This window comes from Gopherus flavomarginatus, chromosome 3 (genome assembly GCF_025201925.1).
Source record: "Gopherus flavomarginatus isolate rGopFla2 chromosome 3, rGopFla2.mat.asm, whole genome shotgun sequence".
Classification (NCBI taxonomy): Eukaryota; Metazoa; Chordata; order Testudines; family Testudinidae; genus Gopherus; species Gopherus flavomarginatus.
The window spans coordinates 204,461,220-204,483,794 of NC_066619.1; the positions used below are offsets into that span (position 1 = coordinate 204,461,220).

The 22,575-nt window shown below is 40.7% G+C and overlaps 1 protein-coding gene across 4 annotated transcripts; it reads right to left on the minus strand.

The window, feature by feature from the left end:
• Positions 1–1,740: 1,740 nt before the first annotated feature.
• CTSO (cathepsin O) lies at positions 1,741–21,598 on the minus strand. 4 transcript variants are annotated; one of them, XM_050946600.1, is made up of 8 exons: positions 21,192–21,598; positions 15,900–16,008; positions 13,592–13,725; positions 9,825–9,992; positions 8,698–8,819; positions 6,985–7,148; positions 6,367–6,459; positions 1,741–3,747 (listed from the first exon to the last, which is right to left on the minus strand). In XM_050946600.1, the coding sequence occupies exons 1-8, from the start codon at positions 21,363–21,365 to the stop codon at positions 3,713–3,715; spliced, it is 999 nt and encodes a 332-aa protein (XP_050802557.1). In that variant the 5' UTR covers positions 21,366–21,598; the 3' UTR covers positions 1,741–3,712. The 4 variants fall into 4 exon arrangements, with proteins under 4 accessions (XP_050802557.1, XP_050802556.1, XP_050802558.1 ...); XM_050946599.1 differs by having other exon boundaries at positions 9,825–10,046; XM_050946602.1 differs by lacking the exons at positions 1,741–3,747; positions 6,367–6,459; positions 6,985–7,148 and adding an exon at positions 9,197–9,379 and having other exon boundaries at positions 8,732–8,819; positions 9,825–10,046.
• Positions 21,599–22,575: the final 977 nt, after the last annotated feature.

Genomic DNA, 22,575 nt, shown 5'->3' on the forward strand with positions numbered 1-22,575 from the left:
TGATGATGATTTACTTTTAAAATATGCCCCTGTTGGGCATTTTTATTGTACTGAGATTTTTATACAGCTAAATTTTAGAAAGTCTAAATATTGAGCCAAACTGGACCTGACAGTGTCCCTAAGTACTTTATATGAAAAGAGAAAAATCTTTATTCTTATGTCATAATAAAAATGTGTAATAATGCATAACTGTAAAAGAGTAACAAAATAAATACGATATTCTGTTAAATTCTTGTTATATTTATATATTTATCTTTGTCTCATACTTCATTTTTTCCACTTAAAATAAATGGCTGTTAAAAACGTAAAGCTCTTTTTTCTTATTAATTTTTTTTTATTTTAAAAGGAATTTAGTAGTATAAATTAGTTCCAGAATGAAGGCATTAGAAAGAGAAGTCCTTTTTATTTATCCAAAGTACTGTACAGCAAGAGTAGCAGTAATACAAAGTTCCATTGTACCATTCTGCCAATTTGCCTCAGATCAGGACTAAAACACATTACCTTGTAGGGTGTGAAGAGAGTATGTATTCCTGTCCATTAAATCTTTGCATTTGAACAAGTGAAGATTTTAATACTTTTCATGCTTGTTCACTGAGAAATAGACAGACTATCAATAGCAGCCAGATGGCAACAACTTTCAAACATAAGACAACAAACAAAAATTCATTATTGCTCTTTCCGAACCTCAGATGGAACCTGTACTGATGCTATTCTTCCAATAAGCAATAAATTCTACTGCTTAATTGTCCTGACCAGTCTTTTTCATATCCAAGGAAAACTTCTCTTAAAGCAAAGGGGCTTAATTAAAAAGCACAACAAATCCTGCATCTTGGCAGGGGGTTAGACTAGATGACCCTTGTGGTCCCTTCTAACCTCTGGTTCTATAATTCTATGAAATAGAAAAGTGTTCCAAATGGAGGCATTGTACTCAGCCTCCTTTGCGTTTTAGTTTCTAAAGTCTGCCTTTCAGAAACTGGATGCTATAGTAACTGTCTGTAGTTAGAACTCTTTTTGGCAGCTTCACTGAGTGGCCTTACCTCACTGGTTTACAAAAGTGAAGTTGCAACCTCGCTCTTGCTAGCCTAGACACGTGTATTGCTACTAACTCAATGTTGCTAGCAGAATAAGTTACCAGCCAGGCAACTTAAAGTAACAGTACTTTTGCACTCAGGAATTTTCCTTCCTATATTTTGATTTTGATAATCCAAGATCTGATTAATAGATTCATAGATTCCAAGGCCACAACTGACCATTATGATCATCTAATCTAATGATCTACCTCCTGAATAACACAGGCCACAGAAAAGCATCCAATATTGATTTTAAAATGGTCAGAGAGAGATAATCCCCCATGATAAGTAGTTCAAATGAATAATTACTCATTGTTAAAAAATTATGTCATTTCCTGTCAGAATTTGCCTAGCTTCAATGTCTAGGCATTGGATCATGTGATATCTTTCTCTGCTAGGTTGAAGAGCCCATTATTAAATATTTGTTCCTCTTATAAGTAAAGTTGGTACTTATAGACTCTAATCAAGTCACTCCTTAACCTTTTCTTTGTTAAGCCAGAATGACTAATGGAGCATAGCATCAACACAAACAGTAAATATTGTGAGACACAGGATAAACTGGGGAGAGTTAGCAAAACGGTAAGTAAACAGAAACAGCAGCCACTACAGGAACTTCATAAAGCTTTTCTTATCCCTTTAGCACACTTGGAATATAAGAATAGGATTCAAGTGAATGTTCAAAATTCTTTATTTAGAAAGAATATTGTTAAAACACATATTCAAAATTGTAATTAGCAAACCTGTTCAAATTTAACATAGTGCAAAATACTTGTAAAATCTCTTCACAATTCAACTAAAAGTTACAAATGTGTTTTTATAAAAAATGTAAATATTGATTCACAATTATTTCTACACAGCAAAAATTGACTACCATAGACAAGAAGAGCAAAAATTCACAAAAGTTACTAAACAAATAAATGATACTGGAATGCTTTAAAATTCAGAAATGACATTGCTTTCTATTCTTATGTTCTACAGATCAAAAAAGTTCAATGCCTTTATAATCATGTTTGAGATTTCCTCTGACCAGCACATGGAGAAGGACAGAGATAAATAGGTCTTGTATTGAAACTAATGCACCAATCTGTGGCCAGAGGGATGATCTCTGTGACAAGGCAGTTAAAGGTGCTGGTTGGGGAAATACAGAGAGAAAATGAGGTATCTCAGTAGCCCTTCTTTATTCTCCTGCTAATAATTAGCAACAATTGATGATTAGCCCTGAAAAAGGATGGACTGTTAGAAGACAGATATTAATATGCAGAACACAAATTTAGTGACTTATAGGCATCTTTTAGCTATGACAATCATAGTCTGAATTTCCCTTTGGCAGAGTGTAATTAATGGAGGTAGAGAGAGGAGATTGAAGCAGGTGCCACTCCAACACTTTTTAAAGAATGAAATGGCCCATTTGCAACCTTACATGCAAAGAGAGGGTACAGCAGATATGCTTTCATATCTCGGGTTGGTTATTGCAGTTCCCCTAATTGGCTAACTGCTCTCTGAACTAATAGGTAATCAAGTACATTTGGAAGACAAGAACTATTAATTCATTCTGAATTCTCCAAAATGCCCTGGTACTTCCCCCCCAAAATCTCCTACCTTGAAGAGCATAAAAAATAGATTTAATCAGACATGAGAGGTGAGGGTCAAAGACACTCAAAGGGAGAGGGTGAGCAGAGATGAAGTTACGTGGTTACACAAGAAGGCATATATAAATTTTGATGGTTCCATCACTATGTGGTGTGCTTTCTTTCCTTCTCCATTCTTCTTTTAGCCTTCACAATACCAGTGAGCTGTTAGGAGAAATGATAATGTGGTTGCAACCTGCTTGTTTAGTATATAATGCAGAGTGGCCCATAAGAAAACTGAAGACAAGAGGCAGAGAAAGCAGAAGAGAGAAAGTCCATGCTATGCAAACAGCACCTGCTGTCAAACAAAGTTACAAGAAAAGCCAATTCAGGCACTTCAGAAAGTGCAGGAGTGATAACAAAGAATTGTCATTTCACATAAGGTTTTTGAAAATGAAAGACAAGAGGAAATGGAAAGATACATCATGTTTCTCCTCATATTAAAGTGCTTTCAGACTGCGTCCTGCCATACTGCTAGATTGCTGGATTGAAAACTTTCAGCAAACATTATCTCCTGTCACTTCTTCCCTTGTTCCATTTCATTCTGAACCAACTGTGATGTTAGTGACATTCTAGGACTTGCTGCCAGGATTTGTAAGTGGGCATTATTTGGGACCAATAAACTTCCAGTGCTCCATGCCTTCCATCTAGCGTTCTCATTTAAAATATTTCAACAGGCATTGCATAAAGCTCAAACTTCCAAACTAACCACCACAGTGCGACTCTTGTTTCATCTTTCTTTCTCAGAACTGAGGGTCAAGTGTATGGTATTCTGCAGAGTTGTCTGTGCAGCCCCAATCAAATTTAGGGTCACAGACTCTGGAAGCTGAAGTATCTTCCTGAATTCTGGATGCACTATATCTGTGATGCCCAGGAGACCAATCCCTAATACTAAAATAGTTCTAAAAATTTCTGAAGTAAAATATCTTCATATTGAATAAGTGTAAATTTACAGAATACCAGTATCTGCCAAATGACTGTCAGCAGGGTGCTTTTTCGTTTGGCCGGTCGGTGTCAAACAAACACAGATGAAACTGTATCTGCTATACCTAGAAGAAGTAAAACACAAACTAGATGTTGAATAAGTATTAAGAACGCATTTATTTCAAACTGAACTTGCTGTCCTGAATAACCAACTGAAACTAAACCCCAAAAGTCCTACTTCATGAGCCAGTATAGGTGAAATGCAAAGAAAAAGGAAACAAAACTAAACTGTTTTGCCTTTTACTCCTTTATATTGTATGAAAACAGCTACAGTTCTGACCTCCCCATACAAAATAAAAGGGTTCTCCTGTATTTTCACATTAAAGCTCTTCGGTTCTTTTCTTTGGGGAATTTAATGCAACTCTGGTGAACTTACAATGTGTTAACACAACTGGATGTTGAAATGTGAGCTGTAGTTTTCCTAGTCTCAGACTCAAAATCCTCTCTCTTTTCCCCTAAGGACTGGAAAAACTACTTGTAAAATTTTACCATTCCAGTGTGCTGTCATGTTCTAGGTCCTCCACAGATTACACAGGGCCCATTACAGAGAAATTTACGTCTCCGGTATAGCATGTTTTCTGGGGCCCCACCCTTCCATTTTACTCCCATTTCATCCCAGTAACAGATATTTGTGGGGGACCCTACTACAATTGTCCATCCTTTCCTACTCTCTTATTAGCACTCCTAAACATCCTCCAGGAAAAAGGTAGTGGACAGATAGGGTGAGTTAAACAGCCCTGTGTAGTGAGTGGTGGGCATGCCACGTTTTCACCACCAAAAGCTGCAGGAGAGAAAGTGACTCAGCAATCCTTCCTGAGGATGCCCAGGATGCAGGAAGTCCCCACCCCTGTTCACACTCATTTCAACTCTCTTTGAGTAGCTATACTTCTCCCAAGTTTGCACCAAAGAACAGTCCCTGTATTCTACTTGAGTGCAATTGTGACAGGCTCTTGTCCGAAATGAGGAGGGTGGGAGATAGAAGGGAAGGCTTCTGCATCCATGTAAGGGCCTGTCACAATCTAGTCCTAAATCAGGAACTAATGTCTAATTCAAAAAAAGAGAAATTATGAACAGAGAAAAACTAAGATTAATAGATTCACAGAATTTCTACTGCTCCCCTCTGGTGAATTTAGGGTACAGACAATTTGGTTTTGTTTCTTTCTGAGGAAGGTTAAGAGACAACTGGGTTAACGTGAATTAGTGATTTAGTGAGCTTTAATTTTACCGATTGTTCTCTTGATCACCTCTACAGTTGGCTTGCTTTAGTTATCATGACTCAAATCAATGGTGTTACCAGGTAGCTAGTTCGTACAATAATAAATGAATATTATCAAATTTAAACAGCTAATTAAGGGCCCAATCTTCCTTCCTTGGGTAAGGAATGGTGTCCTTAGCCTCTGTCAGAGGATGGAGATGGATGGCAGGAGAGAGATCACTTGATCCTTGCCTGTTAGGTTCACTCCCTCTGGGGCACCTGGCATTGGACACTGTAGGTAGACAGATATTGGTCTAGATGGACCTTTGGTCTGACCCGGTACGGCTGGCACAATTCTTACGTTCCAAGTGGGACTGGGTCCTACGGGCCTGATTCGTGTTGCCCTGATCTTTGTGTAATCACATCAGTGCAAAGTGGGTGCAAAATGTTATCCAGTCTGTTTTACTCACTTTGCACTAGTGTAATTGACTACCCAAGGTACTGAGCAATTGTGAATCAGGACCTGTATGTGTGAGATACGGGGTTTTATGGTAGGTAAGTCCAAAAAACTGACACACCTAACCTCAGACAGACTAACAAACCCAACCTTGCATTAGATGCTGTTAGGATTCCTGTACAAAAGGTAAACAGAATAACTACTAGTCCAATTACTGTAATCAGGTGTGAGACCCTCATTTGGGAATAAGGGTCTGATCTCGTGAGCTGCTGATGAGACTTCATCCCCTCACAGAATCAGATCCTAAACAAAGTTCAAAATAAAAATGGCAGATGGTCTTTGTCAGGAGACTTGGTGAAAGGTAATTTAGGGACTATTCGTGCAGGAGAACCTACAGGCAAGAACCCTGTATCCTTTGCAGAATCACTGGGCTGCACACAAGTATAAGAGTCCATGTTTGCAGATTTGCTTGCAGGACTGAATCCTTGCATAATAAGGTTCCCTGTGCCCATGTAATTTAACTAAACTAACATGTACTTTAACTTGTTATGCCTTAGAGCTTTAAATTTTCAAAGTGCTTTATGAATATTAACTAATCATTTAAATGTATGAATTAGCTCCACTAGCAAAGATTCAGAGGGGTAGCCGTGTTAGTCTGTATCCACAAAAACAACGAGGAGTCTGGTGGCACTTTAAACCTAACAGATTTATTCAGGTATAAGCTTTTGTGGTTAAAAAACCCACATCTTCAGATGCATCTTTTTTACCCACGAAAGCTTATTCCCGAATAAATCTGTTAGTCTTTAAGGTGCCTCCAGACTCCTCATTGTTTTTAGCAAAGATTTTGTTTTATTTACATGTTGTTTTTCACCTGCACTCATCTCGTCCTCTTTTTATAAATAAAGTGATTTTGTATTTTTACAATCTGAACTTCTAGCTGAAGTGTTTTCCAGCTCCTTTCACTTATATGGAAAAATATAGTCCAGCACGTGCCTTTACTGTTCAAGCCAACAGTTTGTTTGCTTGACTTACCACAGACATTACTACCTATTTTAATATGGGCATAACCATTTATTCCCCATGTGCGCCCCCACGAGTTGCGTACAATCCAGTAAGGGATGCTACCTGTAAAAGGAGAGATTTTTTTCATTAATAATTAAAGAAAATAGCAAATATGGGAAACCTGATAAAACTCTTAATGTATTGTGTAATTTATCAGTCATTATAATGTTTCACAGTTTATGCTGACTTGATGTAATGCTAGTGGAATCTACTATTAACAGTACAGCCAACAAGCAGGTGTCATGCTGCTGCTGGTACAGCATAGCCTCATTCTTGAGGAACTAACATTGAAACACTATACTTACATCATATACTAGATTGACAGAATTTGTGCTAACTTGTATTCTTATTGCTATGTTGTCAAGAGGGCTCTGCAAGGGTTCATTGGGGGTCTGTCTGCATGGATCACATTGCAAGTACAGAGCCTAGATGGGCTCAACATTTAACTGTTTTTTTGTTTTAAGATAGATAACTTAAATATACTAGTTTCTAACCACTTTTTTTTTTTTAATAAAAGCCAACATTATTCAGTGAAGCAGAATAAATATAAAATCCACAGTTTTGTGACTCTAGCTAATGAAATTTTACCTGTTCTATCAAAACCGGTAATGAGAACAGCATGATTTGCTTTTCCGCTGGAGCAGTGATACTGTATGATCCCACCCAGATAATCCTGCCAGCTAACTGCATCTACTGTCACTGCCAAAGGTCCACAGTTAACAAGCTTCTTCATCATTTCGTCTTCCTGGCCACTACGAAAAAGATAAGAGTCATAATCCAAAACAGTTAAACTTTAATGTGTCAAAACAATCTCCAAGTCACTCAGCTGATTCTGTCCAATTTAATATTCAAATAACCAAGCTGCTTCCCGTGAAAGTTAAACTTCACAGGTTTATACGTCAAGACGAAAATAGGATAAGGTAAGTGATACAAAGCAAAGAATTTGCCTGTATTAATGAAATGATAATTAAGTAGATTTTGGGTACAATTGCAGGGGAACATCAGGTACTATATAGCTGTGATTCTCCTCTTCCTCATTTAGAATGTGGCTTTTGACAATCCATGAAATATGTTAACACACTACAAAGAAAACCTTAATGAGTCTTTAATATGTTTTTTGAAGCTTAAAGCAGCTTTCCTCCCAAAGTGTAGGCTTTGGACAATTGGTAACCAAAGCTGTATTAGAATATGTATTAAATATTACATTTTAGCTAACAAAATGAGCAATTCTAATGAAATATAACTAAACGGGTTACTGTAAAAGAGTACGTTGTACAATGAATGTGTTGGTAACATTACTGGCCAATCATTAATAGGAATTTCTAAATTAGTTTGTCCACTTACACTTTTCTATGGTTATTTTAAATGTACTGCTCTCAGAACAAAATCAGTTAAATCAAGTGATTAACACCCTCTCACAATTTTTTTTACTGGAGTTATGCAATGGCCCTAAAATATTCTCAGCCACTCTAAGTATGTTTAATTTGGTTATTATCAAAATTATTCAGTAATAAAGCTATGGAATTACTTATTTTTAGCTATTTGTGTCTGGTTGTCACCCTCCTACTACTAGAATGATTTATCACATGGTGTTGTTGAAAGCAAATTGTATTGTCCTAACAATTAAAAAAATTAGAAAGTCAACTTAATACAAAATTAAAAAGAAAACAAGTTGTCTTTACCAATTTCAGTCAATGGCAGCGTTTGCTCAAGTCACAAGCTGGAAAGTGAGGGATGTTTGCAGTGGAAAGGAATGCAAATAGATATAGACTGAAGTAATCAAACACTTACTGATTATTTTTTGTTCATCGAAGTTTGATGACAGCAGTAGGATCTGTTGTTCATGAGGTATAGGTGACTTAACATTCAAAAAGTATACGCATAAAATTGAAACCAAAGAGAGAGTGCACTATGACTTTTTAGTAGCTGAAAATGATTTTTACTCTGATTCAGACCTGAAGAAGAGCTCTGTGTAACTCAAACACTTCTCTCTCTCATCAAAGAAATTGGTCCAGTAACAGGTATTACCTCACCCACCTTGTCTCTCTAATATCCTGGAACCGACATGGCTGCAACAACTGCATTCTACCCTTACTGTGATTTAAAGAATCGGACCACAAATGCCCAAATGAATATGATTTTATATATAGTGGCAGGATTAACGTATAGCTGCAGGATTGACTAATGTCATCAGTAAAAATAACCTTTGGCTACCCAGTGCAGTGAAGGCTCTGACTTCACTTCATAGCCCATGGACACAGGAAAAAGGTACAGCAAATAAAAAGAATCAATAGTGGTTACCTGAAGTCATACGCAGTATAATCTGTGATTGAAACTCCAATATCAGAGGACTGGAAATAATGGCACAGTCCTGTTTGAGCTTTAAAAGCGTATTCAGAATCTTTCACCAATTTTACTTGTGTCTGCAAGAAGATATATTAATGAATGTTTGGTGCTAAAGCCAAAAAGGGTATAAAAGCTGGTGTCTTGAGTAATCTCCTGGCATTGCAGAATTGCAAGTGGTGTGGAGCCTGTACATTCATGCATACTAACCCCCGATAGAAGTTTTAAGAACCACTGACCCCTCATAAGTACCTCTGTAAAATATTGTATTTACAAACAATTCATCTTATATGGCCAAAACCTCAAATCGGCATCTATCTGAACAGCTGGGGCTGAGCTGGCCGGGGAGCACTCATAGAGGAATCCTTCCTCTCCAGCCACAGTGCTGCTGTGGACCTTCTACACAGGCTACTTCCACCTACTTGCTAATGAAACACCATCTGCACACCTTGCATACCTTTGGTGGAGGGCAGAGGGTCTATGCAGCAATGTCTCTTCCCATTTCAGCTTCTTGAGCTGACATGCAAGGAACCCATGCAGAATGGGGATGCACACTCCATATAATGAAAAATTTAATTTCTCTTCTGGAGCTGTTACTATCCTGGCTCACATCCACCTTATTCTTCAGGATGAGAGAGCTCTTTAAATAGAATAGTTAGGCACGTAAATCTATATTATGACAGTTAAATAAATGGCTTATTTTACAGTGGCGGGGAGTGCCTGCCCCTTCTGTTTGTCTGAATGGAAGCTTAGGTTCTTAACATCACTGAAAATCAGACCCTAAAATTCATGGTGAACTGAAATGAAGACGTTATTGAATTCCAGAGGCTGATTTGCTCATAGTGCATCCCTGGGGGCTGATTTGTTAAATTCATAAGCAATGCATTTAAATCTTCCAACTTATACACAGCTTCAAACTTTGGTTACTCTGGATTCCATGTGGAACTAACTAGGTTCCAATAAGTTAGACATGCTGTAATCCATGCACATTTTGTGCTACCTGCTGTTTTTTGTTTGTTTTTATAAAATACATTAGTATAGAAAATCTACAAGGAACAGTTTAAGATTTATGAAAAGACTCAGACCTGATTCAGCCAGCTGAGAGCACTAACAGTAGAGCCACCATGGCAGCCGTAATTGTTGTATGAACAGTCAATGACCTGCTGTACACTGAGTTCTTCCAGAATTTTCATTTTGATTGCATAGGCAGATTCTATTCCACCCACAACGCTGAAAGCCCAGCAGCCTCCACACTGGGGAGAGAAAAATCCAATATTTGTCATTGAATAGTTTTCTGCCCATAAATGCTAAACAAAACAAAAAAAGAAAAGGAAGTAGTTTAAATATAGTATGTTTCTTCTTATTGTTTTAATTATTGAAGCATCAGCCAAAAATCACCGTCAACAGTGTCTTCTTGTATCCAATATCATGTTTTAAAATTAACTTAGCCTTTTTACTATTTGTTCTAGAGCTGTGAATTTTCTTCTCCATGATTTAGCATTCCTAATTTCCTATTCTAAGAACTCTTTCTATACTCCTCCCCAGTTCGTCTTTACTAACACTAAAATAATCTCTTCAGTATACAGAACCTAAACCACTCTCTGTCCTATGAATAATATTCTCCTAATCTGGGTTTTGACTCTTTTGTTACGCTGGAACTTTTTTTATTTTAACCAAATAATTTTCTTTGGTTTAGAACTAGATGGAATTTTTTTAAATTAATAACATGATGGAATTAATAAGGATGTATCTAGTCTATTTTCAACAGTTATGTTTAAATAATTCTTGTTACAGAAAGTTGCTATGTCTAGTTTATATTTTGAAAAGCAACAACTAGGTGAAAAAATGAAAGGACAATGTATAAAGTGTGAGGCACAAGGCATAAGTGATCTGAGGAGCATGATTTAGGGTATATCTGCATCACAATAAAACACCCATGGCTGGTCCAGATCAGCTGACTCAGGCTCACAGGACTCGGGGACTCTAAAATTGCAGCATAGATGTCCAGGCTTGGACTGGAGCCTGGGCTATGAGGCCCTCCCCAAGCATGGATTCCCAGAGCCCACACTCCAGCCCAAATCCAGACATCTACGTTGCAATTTTATAGCCCCACAGCCTGAGGCCCACAAGCCTGAGTCAGCTGACCTGGGTCAGCCACGGGTGTTTTATTGCAGTGCAGACATACCCATAGGGTCTATTATACTATGAAGAGTCAAAAGAGAATAATACTGGGCCAGATTCTCAGCTTTAATGCAGCAGTGAATGAGGGGCATCAGAGAGTGAATAATGACTCCCTGATTCTCCTCCTGGTCTTCGATGCAAGTTAGACCTGCCCAGTGTTTGCTTCAGCCAGCTACAGTCCCCAAGGGACTGTAACCAGCTGGAGATAGCTGGATCCAACTTTGCTCTGGCTACCCTTCTGCCCTGCCACTGATTTGTCCCTGCCTGCTCCCAGCAGTCTACCTGTAAGGTTTATGGAAAGGGAGGCACTGGAGTTGAATTCTACATCCATTGGAGACTTCCCCACACTGAGGGAATTCCCAGGAGAGGGTCTGTGGTCAACGGCTGCTCCCTTTTGAGCCACTAATAGATACAAATAACAAGGCTGAGTAGTAAATCTGTCTCATTCTGTTTAGAAAAATACAAAGGCTTGAGCATGTAAATCTGGGGATGTAAATAGTTTTAGTCAATCAGACTGGAGATTTAAAAACCATAGCTGTATCAAGTACATACTTCTATATAACTCTATAGCTTGTAGACATTTTAACTGACCTCTACACAGGTAAAGGCACTCAAATATAATGTATATGGGAATAATTCCTTTCCTTATACTGGTGTGTAGCGGGATGGTTACTCGCTCCTGCCCTGAGGGGTTTAAAAGCAGCTCTGGAGAGGGCTGCTGCTCTAAAAGCGGCGCTGATTGGGGAAGCAGCCACAGCTCGACCATACCTCAATCAGGCCATAGCTGGCCTGTATAAAAAGGCTGGGAGCCAGGCGCTCAATAGTCTTCCTCTGTCTGTAGAGGGAGAAGGGCCTGGCTGCAGGGAGCTAGAGACAGGGTGCCAGAGGAGCTGAGCAGAGCTGGGGAGCTCCAGCCTGGCCTAGCACAAGGCCAACAGGTACTGGGGGTTGCAGAGGGTAGCCCAGGGGTAGGCAAAGGCAGCAGGTCCAAACCCAACCTTGCCAGTGATGAGTAGGCTGATACTGCAGTCTGCCCCAGGGCATGGGGGCTAGATGATGACTGGCAGTAGCCTTATACTGAGGCGAGGTGGGGATAGTGGGTGGGGGTTTCCTGGGGAGGGGAGACCCTGAGAGAAAGGGGTCACTGCCAGGGGGCAGCACTCCAGCTAACAGGGCACTGGAGTCCAGAGAAGGATGGAGTTGAGGGACAAGTGGCAGTGGATCACTGACCTGCAGAGGGTGCTCTGGGCTGGAAATTGCACTAATTCCCTGAGAGACCAGCAGAAGGCACTGCAGGGGTGAGTCTGCATGCTTATATGGTGTAATTTAAAAATCAGTACATAAGCAAAATATATATTATATAAGGTATTTTTGTTCTGATCATACATTAAAAAGTAATGTATGTTGTCTATAATCAAAGGACTTTAGAAGTCCTTTACATATTCCAAGAAACTTCATTATGCTGTAAAATCTAGCTAATTAGAGCTTTGTCTTATCAATACTTTTACATGAGTTGGATTTCCTCTTTTAATGAATTTACACATTTATTGGGTCTATGTTGGTTTTTTTTTTTTCACACAAGCCCTCTCATATACTTGTGAAAACAAAACTGTTTAAATCTCAAGAGGCTTTCCTGTTGCATGTCAGCACTGAATGCCAAAAACTGCTCTTGAGTCAGTAACTCATACAGTGGCAGAGCGGATCTCAATATCAGAATTTGGGACAAAATATTGACATTTTTTGACAGAACAGAATGTTCTGAAATATTTGGATTCAGAAGCATTTACATGTTTTATATTGATACTTTTATTGAAACAAAACACTTCCAAATCAGAACATTTCATTTCAGTTTTTCACAGCAAATCAAAACGTTTCATTTTAACTGAGTTCAACACTAAGCTGTGTCCATCTGAGCTACAGGAGCACGTTAGGGTGCCTCATGACCCATATGCTCTCTGTGGAATGGACCCCTTGGTCATGTTTTGATTAAGGATGACCAACTTGAAACAAAATATTTCCTTTAGCTTTTCTCAAAGAACAATAAAAAAATGTTGGCAATATTAACATTTTCTCCACAGAAAATTTAGATTTTGCAGAAGCTACAAAAAACCATTAGACAGAAAATTTCCAACTAGCTCTAATATGGAGATACCTCATTTAATGCAATTAAGGCAGTTACAAATATTTTATTGCCATTGTTTTGGGAAATGATCCCTGTCCATCTGTATATCCCCTTCTGATCACCATGATCATAGTACCCTTTTTAAATGACATTTTAAACTTAAAATTCATCTAGAAGGATCCTAAAATGTACATAAAAATAACAGCCATCTCTGAGGATGAATACACAGATTTTTAGCAGAGCACAGCAACATTGCTGTACAGCAAATAAACAGACACTACGTGTGAGTTTTAGGTAGGCAAAATATAATCTCTATTTGAATTTGAAGAAGACCCTTAGATTAAGCCCCTCTACAGTCAATGCCACTCTACAAATTAATCAGGCAATGATGTATGCTGAGATGCATCATATGCCATGTAGATCTCCTTTTCAAGCCTGAGCATGCTACCAGGAACAGTTCAGGTAGGAGAAATTTATTAATCCCCAGTCTATAATATGTGCAACAATAAAATACTGAATGTTAGGAAGAAAAGAAAATCCAGAGCTTACTGTCTGCTGATTTCTCACTTGGGTGACAACGTTCTTGTCCCTCCAGTCAAATTTTGCTGGTAACGGTGTTTCTTTTCTATTCAGCACTTCTGTGTATCTGGGAACGCTGTAAGGTCTGCTTTTTAAATAAATAGCTAAACAGAGACAAACACAAGCTATTACAGTTTATAACATTACAGAAAGAACACTAGAAAGTTATTAAAATCTAATTGTGAGCTGTAGTTTTGAGTACCATACCACATTATAAATTCTTTTCAAATATATAAAGATAAAATTAAAGTAATCCAAAACAATCACTATATTCTTGATCAGGGATTGGCAACCTTTGGCACGCGGCCTGCTAGGGTAAGCACCCTGGCGGGCTAGGCAGGTTTGTTTACCTGCCATGTCCGCAGGTTCGGCCGATCGCAGCTCCCACTGGCTGCAGTTCGCTGCTCCAGGCCAATGGGATGTATGTGGGCCGAGGGATGTACTGACCACGTCTTCCTGCCGCCCCATTGGCTGGAGTGGCAAACTATGGCCAGTGGGAGCCGTGATCAGCTGAACCTGCAGATGCGGCAGGTAAACAAACCAGCCCAGCCCGCCAGGGAGCTTACTCTGGCAGGCCACATGCCAAAGGTTGCCAGTCCCTGTTCCAGATCTATTTTAAAATGTTCTGTATTTCTAGCAAGGGGAATATCTCTGGAATTTGAGTGTGGGCCTCTCTATTAGGGGGTTCCATTAGAGCTGGTAAAAAAAAAAAAGGTCAAACTGATTTTTGGAAAACAACCTGAATTTAAATTTTTCATAAAATTTTGTTGTTTTTCAATTTGGTGGAAAAAATTCCATTCATTCTTAATTTTCCCTTCGCTCCCTCCTTCCCCACCCCCACTGGAAAAAGGAGGGAGGGAATAAAAACAATGAATAAGCACTAAAACCAAATGACTGTCAAATGAAAATTTTCATTAAAATGTTCATTGCAATTGAAACCTCATTTTTCAGCAAAAATATTTTTGATCTGTTCTAGATCTTACTAGCCTGTGCCAGTGTCTATTTCACTCATTTTAGTCTAGGCTATCATTTTTCCTTCCAAAAAGCTGATGGATTGAAAAAACAGCCCACGAATTTCAGTAAACCCACCACGATTTTGGCCACCACAGATATCTAATTGCAAACAAGTACAGCTGTGGCATGGCAAAGTTTTTTCCAGTTTAGATGATGCCCAGTTCTCAGGTGCATAAAGTGATGACGAATAGCTTCACAAGGGAAGGATTTAACCCCAAAAGTGTATAACATATATACATTTATGAATGTAATAGGCAAAATCCACTTAAGCCACACATTTATCCAGGCCTAGTGGAGAGGGGTTGCTGGATGACATTTGACAAACCACCTTGCCTCTCTCCTCAGTTTCCCCATTTGAAAAATGGGGATAATGACAGCTAATGATGAAAAGTACTGTAGAAGAGCTAGGCATTATTATTGTGCTATAAAGAGGTAACAGTCAAGACATTTTAAGATTTAGGGCAAAAGGTTTTTTTTTTTTTACAAAATCACAGGCATTAATTTTACTTGTTTTTTGCATCAATTTTGTAAAATTGTTTCTTTGTATGTCTGTACATAAAACCATAGTCTATGACCTTCCACTTGACATAGTTTTATTTGTGTGGTGGTGCTTGACAGATTTGGTGGATTGGCAATAGACCTTTCATCCAAACCTCTTTCACGGATTGGCAATTCCATTGTGTCACCACTGTGGTCAGATACAAAGCCCACTGATGTCAGTGGTGGTCTCTCTCTTTACTTTAGTGAGCTTTAGATCAGGCACTAAATTGGAAAGGCAGTCGTACAAAGCCTAAAAATGACTTAACACAGCTAGACCAACATACATAGCAAATGTGTGTTTCCTTAAGGACCATCACAATGCAGAAGTATTTTCAATCAGTCTTTTAGAAGAACCTAAATGTGTTCTCACTCAGCATAAAATCAGTTCAGCACAATTCTTTTAATACTTTGTGTGTAACAGATCAACCTTTCAACTTGATAGCTGTAGCTAAAGGACCTTCTTAACACCAACATAAACAGACAACAGTCTGGTTTCTGAATCAGGTTCAAGTTCTGTGACAATCCAACCTTGTAAACCCAAGCAAGTGTGGAGAGCACTGCTGTAGCATTTAGACATACTTACAAGCAGAGACTTTAATCAGTACTAAATATAGTTAACTGTTTGCTAATTTGAAACAATTCAATATGACACAAGAGGAGGGGAGGGCAAAATTACAGAGCAAAATAATAAAAATATGAGATTAGCAGCACGCTAGTTCTTTACCTTTAAAATCTTTAGGAAAAAAGTGAGAAAACTGATTTATTCCATAGAAAGCAGTAGTATTGTCATCTGATGATAAAGAATTCAAACTCCTAATTCTTTTAATACTTTCCTAGAAAAGAAAATTACAAATTCTTGAATTTCTATTCCTTTAAGAAATGTAACCATCTTTGCAGGGCTTGCAGAGTTTGCTCAACATCTACATGTCTGAGTACTAAGCATATTAACCATGGTGAAAACCACCAGTGCTTGCAGTATTTAGGGACAAAACAACATTGTGTTATCTTTATTATGTGTTGTATTTAGTTGTAACATTCTCTATCAACTTTCTGTGTTTTAAACTGTCTCTTTCTTTTGTTGTAGCTTCTTTTCATTCTTGGCTTCACTTTACTTTTTCTTTCTTCTATAGAGCACAGTATCTTTTTCTCTGCTGCCTTTGGTGTCTCATTTGTTCTTTTCCTTCTCTCTTCCTAAAACCCTTACATCTCTTTTCTTTCTCTACATCACATACCACTTTCTCTTTTATTCTCTCCTCCCATATATTTTGTTCTCTTCTTTCACTATGCCCTCCCTCCCTAAGTATAGGTTCACAAATAGATATTTAGAATACTTTGCAAACTTTATTTTGGGTCAAGCAAATATTGCCATTTTGAGAAACAGAAGGTCTAAGTTATCTGGTACTGGGGTTGCTGATGTTCTTTGTTTTGTTTGTTTATGTTTAGTGGTTGTATGCCTTTGTTTGGCATTTAGATATTATACTCTATACATGATTTGGCTCAATTTATTCAGCTGTGGGCTATTGGAAATGCGTTTTCTAATATTATGGATGGGCAATTGTTTTTGAAGTTGTAATTTTTTTTCTTGTTTCTAACACATTTTATGTACCGATTGTGTGTGTATGTATATGTGTATGAGAGAAATACAATCTTCTTTCTTCTAACGTATCCCATCAGTTCCTCATCTCTCCCCTGCCCACTCCCACTTACACATCCAACCAACAGATTCATTCACACAATGGACTAGAAAAGTTTAACACAAACCAAATAGCCAGAGAACAAAACCTAAAAGGGACAAAGGCTAACATGAAGGAAGCCCCTCTGTCTAAGTGAGAAGCCAACTCTCTGCCAACCTGCTGAGAGTCTTACCAGTGTGCGGAATCTAATCTGTAGATTGGCAGGAAAATACTGCATCACTTTGTACTCAGTTCACATTTGGAAGGTTTTCTATGCAACCACATGGTTGGAAACTTAATTTGTATTTAAAACTAGAGATTTAAGTTACCAGAGAAGCTGATGAAAATTACACAGGAAAGCTCTCTACTTGGGCAAGTCAATATTTCAAACTCTGTTAATCTGTTTATTATTTATTAAGCATTCAAAGGGAGCATATTCACATTCAGGACCCATTTAATACTACAACGCCTGTTCTGAAGAGTTTATGGTGTAGAAGACAAACATGGAAAGAAAGTTGGAGAACCAGTGGAAGGTTCAATCTTCAAAATATTTTTCATTGTTTTTTCTATTGTGGACTTGCAAAAGAAGTGGATCTTCACAAGAATTTTTAAATCTAAAATCATGCCTTTTTCCCTTCTAGCAGTAAGGTTCTATTTTCATAGTATCTTGCAGAAGCAGTATATCTTACAAGCAAATTTTTGAGCACTTATGGTCAAACATAAGGGTTGTGGGCAAAAAAGGTCAAAAAGAGTCATGGGCAAAGTAGGGCCTGTGGAGCCTAAAGCAGATTTATATACTAATACAAAATGGACTGCAGATATTTGCTCTGGTAGGTCTGGGTTCCTAAAACTGCTGCCCAAGGAGCTTCTGATAGCCTAGAGAAGTAAACAGTGCACAAGAGGATGTTATAAGGGGAAGCTGGCCACGAAAGGACAAAATAGTCTTCAAATTGAAAAAGCTGAACAAGGACTGCTGCATCTGATGACAAACATTCATGTCATCTCTGGTACTTGTAAAAGCAGCAAAGAGTCCTGTGGCACCTTATAGACTAACAGACGTATTGGAGCATGAGCTTTCGTGGGTGAATACCCACTACGTCGGATGCATCGAAAGCTCATGCTCCAATACATCTGTTAGTCTATAAGGTGCCACAGGACTCTTTGCTGCTTTTACAGATCTGGACTAACACGGCTACCCCTCTGATATCTCTGATACTTGCTCACTGATTAACTTTTGAGTATCCAGGCAGCTGACTTGGCTACTTATTTGAAAGAATATCAAATTGGAATGGCAGATCATTTCTATTTTTAAAAGTGATCTACCAGCCACTGTGATTTATGGATATATGGTACGTTGAAACACCTCAAATCAAAATACTCAACAGTTTGAAGATGCATCAGAATATAAAGTGGTAATTCTGCACCATAGAATATTGTGAAAAGCATTGATGCTGAAAGATCCAGTAGTTACTGCTCAACTGTATGTAACATTACAAAATTATTTAAAAATATTGGAGCGCATCAGTCCACATTAAATAAATGCAAGGAACATGTAATTGTTATACATTTTATATCTATTTCCTAGATTCTGAGGAAGAAAAAAGCATGCTACGAGATGCTCACTACAGCTGCCCCAAGGAACCAGGAAGAGGGCTCCTTGACCACTACATACATTTGAAGGGAACTAAGGGCCAGACTTTAGAAGTATCTAGATGCCTAAATAATTTGAAAAATCTGCCCTAAATGATCAGGAAATATTTTCATCAAAGTATCTCCTTATAAACTACAAAACTCAGTAAAACAATCTGACTTGTTTCACCTTGTTTTACAGCCACAAATTTTAGGACGAAACCTTAAAAATTTGAGATTCTGCCTCGTGTGTGTGTGTATACACAAAAGATCCCATGGCACCATTTTCCACAAGAACAAGGATTTTCCTTTTCCCTGTTTGCATAGTGCTGCTCTCCAAACCAACAAAACAAACAGTCTCAAAGAGGTCACTTCCCCCTCCAAGCCACAATTCTGGTCAGCAGAGCCCCTGGAGTTGGAGAGATCCTCTTATAGAAGAGGTGTTGCCAACATTACACTGTCTGTGAGAGGCCCTCATCTTTGGCACTTCTTCCATCCCTCCACCCCAAATCTGTTGACATTCAGCTCATGCTGAAAAGTGCAACTTTTTACCCAGGCTTTTAGAAAGGGAGGGGTTTTGAAAAGGGATTGCATATACGATATGAGAGTGTTTTGGGCTAATTTGGGTAATATTTAATTTGCTCTTTCTAGTTGGTCATTTTGGGGTTTTGCAGAAGCTGCTAGTCATTTTTTACATTTGTATTTTTTAAAATACTAGTTTGCAAAGTCCTTTAGGATGAAAGGCACCTATGTACATTACTAAAGGAAAACAGCACTATTATCTGAAAATATGAGGCAGGGAATGGACAACAGGGGATGGATCATTTCATAATGACATGTTCTGCTCATTCCCTCTGAGGCACCTGGTATTGGCCAATGTTGGAAAACGGGATACTGGGCTAAATGGACCTTTGGTCTGACCTAGCATGGCCATTTCTTATGTGGCCTCTATGAGTCAAGGGTTTCAAGACAATGAGAGGAGCTGGCAGAGTTCAAGTATACAGAACTTAGTCCCACAACCTTACACACTGACAGGAGTCTGCTCTGCGTCAAATCTGGAAACTAGAAGTGGAGAGCAGAAAATGCCACCATCATCTGACTGATAATTGGGCAAACTCATAGGGTTTTGTTGGACCAATGCTGACACCTTATGGGAGAAATGAAAAGTACAGGTAGTAGTTCGGGGAAATCTTTCCTCCAAACAGAGTCAGGGTTTTGTGGCATAGGAAATCCATTGCTATGCCTCTCCTCTTATTCTGAAGGAAGATTTCAGTTTTCCTTTTCTTTAAAATGTCAATGCAAACTTTAGTACACAAGGGTGAATGAGACCCAAAGTGTTTTCAATCCTCTGACCTAACTATCCTCTCCTTCATGAACTGATCCATTTGTAGTCACTTACAATGTTACAATTCTACCCATTCTCCAGTCATCCATAAAATTCCTGGAGAAAAAACAGGGTAGACAAGACATGATAGGTTCAATTCTCCACTATGTTTTGCCTGGTGTTATCTATTTATATCCATGCAAAGAATGCATGAGCTGTAACCATTCTGATTTGCTGATATTTCACACCCACTTAACACATTTGTAAATCATTACACAAGGTGGAAGATAGTGGAGAATAAGGCATATATTTAACATGAAAAACCAGACATCAATTTAAACCAATTTTTTAATTCTTTCTTTATACATCTGAAAGCAAAAAAACACAATTCCCTCCTTTTCCATATTACCTTTAAAAGATGTGTGAGGCACATAAGACTTGTCCCCATTTCACCACATACTACATAATCCCCCCCACCACTGATTGAATTTTAAGTACTGTATACTCTTTCCTGGCAGCTATAGAATCAAGACTGGCCAGATATTCACGATGGTGGGGGGAGGAGGAGGAGGAAAGGGGAGTCTGGTTCTTGAAAGAGGCTGACCCTTAACACGTGGGCCTGTGGGGTCCAGGGGAATGTTTTAGTAGCAGTTTATGACCATAGAGAGAGCGAGCTTTGGGAGCTGAGGTGGGGAGAGGGCAGTAGGGGGCAGGGTTGGAGGCTGAGCAGCCAAAAGGCAGGGTGAGTGGTGAATATGGAGGCTGAGCAACTGGCAGGCAAGAGATCTGGGTGGCAGATACAGAGGCTGAGTGGCAGACTGTGGGTAATGGCTATGGAGATTGGATGGCTGGCTGGCTGGCAGGCAGGCAGGCAGGAGTGCCTGGCTGGAATGGAGGCTAAGTGACCAACCGGCAGGGATGGGTGACCAGAGTGGAGGCTGACCAGTCTGCTGACAGGCAGGCAGGAGGGATGGATCATGGATGGCAGGTGTGGAGGCTGAGCAACGGGCAGGATTGGCGGTGGGTATGGAGGCGGGGGGTGGCTGGCTGGCAGGAAGGGTTGATGGTGAGTATGGAGGCTGAGTTGCAGCCAGGAGGGGGTGGCTGGCACATAGTGGATCCCCTTCCTGACCAACTCTGGCAAGCAGAGGCAGCGGGTGGGAGGCCCCGGGCAGGAAAGGGGCCCAGGGCAGGCGGCTGGCTCTGGGGAGGTACATGCGCAGGGTGGGTGGGGGGTTGCTGGCAAGGAGGCGCTGGGGGTGGCAGGTGCAGCAGGACGAGGAGGTTGCTTGGGGGAGCTGCAGGCAGAGACTGGGCGGGGGTGCGGCCGGGGAGGCCGGAGCGACCTAACCCCCACGCAGGGGTGAGCACAGGAGCAGTCTGTACCTACCCGCAGGGCGGCCTCATCCCGGTTGCCCCAGCGAGCCCGGGAGAGGCTCAGGGAGCCGGGCAACTCAGTGCGGCCGCCGCTGCTCCCCCGTGGCTGGATCCCCGAGGGCTGCGGGGAGGAGCCGCCCCCCCCGGGGAGCAGGCGGCACAAGAGCCAGAGCCCCAGCAGCTTCATGGAGCCCGGGGCTGCTCGCCGCGCCAGCGGGGGAGGCTAGTTTCCCTTTCACTTTCCGGGCTCCGGCGACTCCTCCTCCTGTCGCTGCGGTGGCAGTGTGTGGAGCACAGCGCTGGGAGTGCGCTCACCGGGGCCACCCCCTCCACGCACCCCGGCTTTAGTCTGACTCCGGTACCTTCAGCAGCCTCCCACTCCCTGCTGTAGGAAGGGACAGCTAACCTCAGCTCCGGGGCGGCTCCAGGCCCCAGCACGCCAAGCCTGTGCTTGGGGCTACGTGCCGCGGGGGGCGCTGTGCCGGCACGTCTGCAGGAGGTCCACCTGAGCCGCGGGACCGGCGACAGGCAGAGCGCCCCCGGCGGTGTGCCGCTGTGCTTGGGGCAGCGAAATGTCTAGAGCCGCCCTGTGCTGCAGCCCTTAATCCAGCCGGGAACTCTTGGGGGGTGACACGTCTCAGAGGGGAGCCCTGTTAGTTTGTATCAGCATAAACAATGAGAAATCCTTGGGGCATCTTAGAGACAGGACTGCCCAGAGGATTGAGGGGGTTTGGGGCAAAGCAGGGGAGCTGCAGCGCTTGTACTCAGCCGGTGGCGGGCTGGGTTTTCCACGGCATTTGGGTGGCTGAAATGCCGCCAAAGACCTGGAGCAACTGAAGGGGCTTCCCCCCCCCCTTGCCGAAATGCCGTGCACAGACCCAGATGACCACTGGGCTAGGGTTTACAGGGCCCCTGCAGGGCCTGGGGCAAATTGCCCCACTTGCCCTCCTCCCTGCCCCAGGCAGCCCTGCTTAGACACTAACAAATTTGTTGGGGCATAAGTTTTTGTAGGCTAAAACCCATTTTATCAGATGCCTAGAGTGGAAAATACAGCAGGCAGGTATTACACAGCACATGAAGAGATGGGAGTTGCCTTTCCAAGTGGGGAATCAGTGCTAATGAGCCAATTCAGTTAAGGTGGAAGTAGCATATTCTCAATAGTTGACAAGAAGAGGTGAATGCCAAAGGAGAGTGCTAATGAGGCCAATTAGCTTCAGGTTGGGGGCTGTCTGTAAGTGAGGGCCCCAACCTGAAGCTAATACTCACCAGCAAATACACACCACACAATAAAAACCCTAACCCAGGAACCAATCCCTGCAACAAACCCCATTGCCAACTCTGTCCGAACATCTATTCAAGGGATACCATCATAGGACCTAACCACATCAGCCCCACTA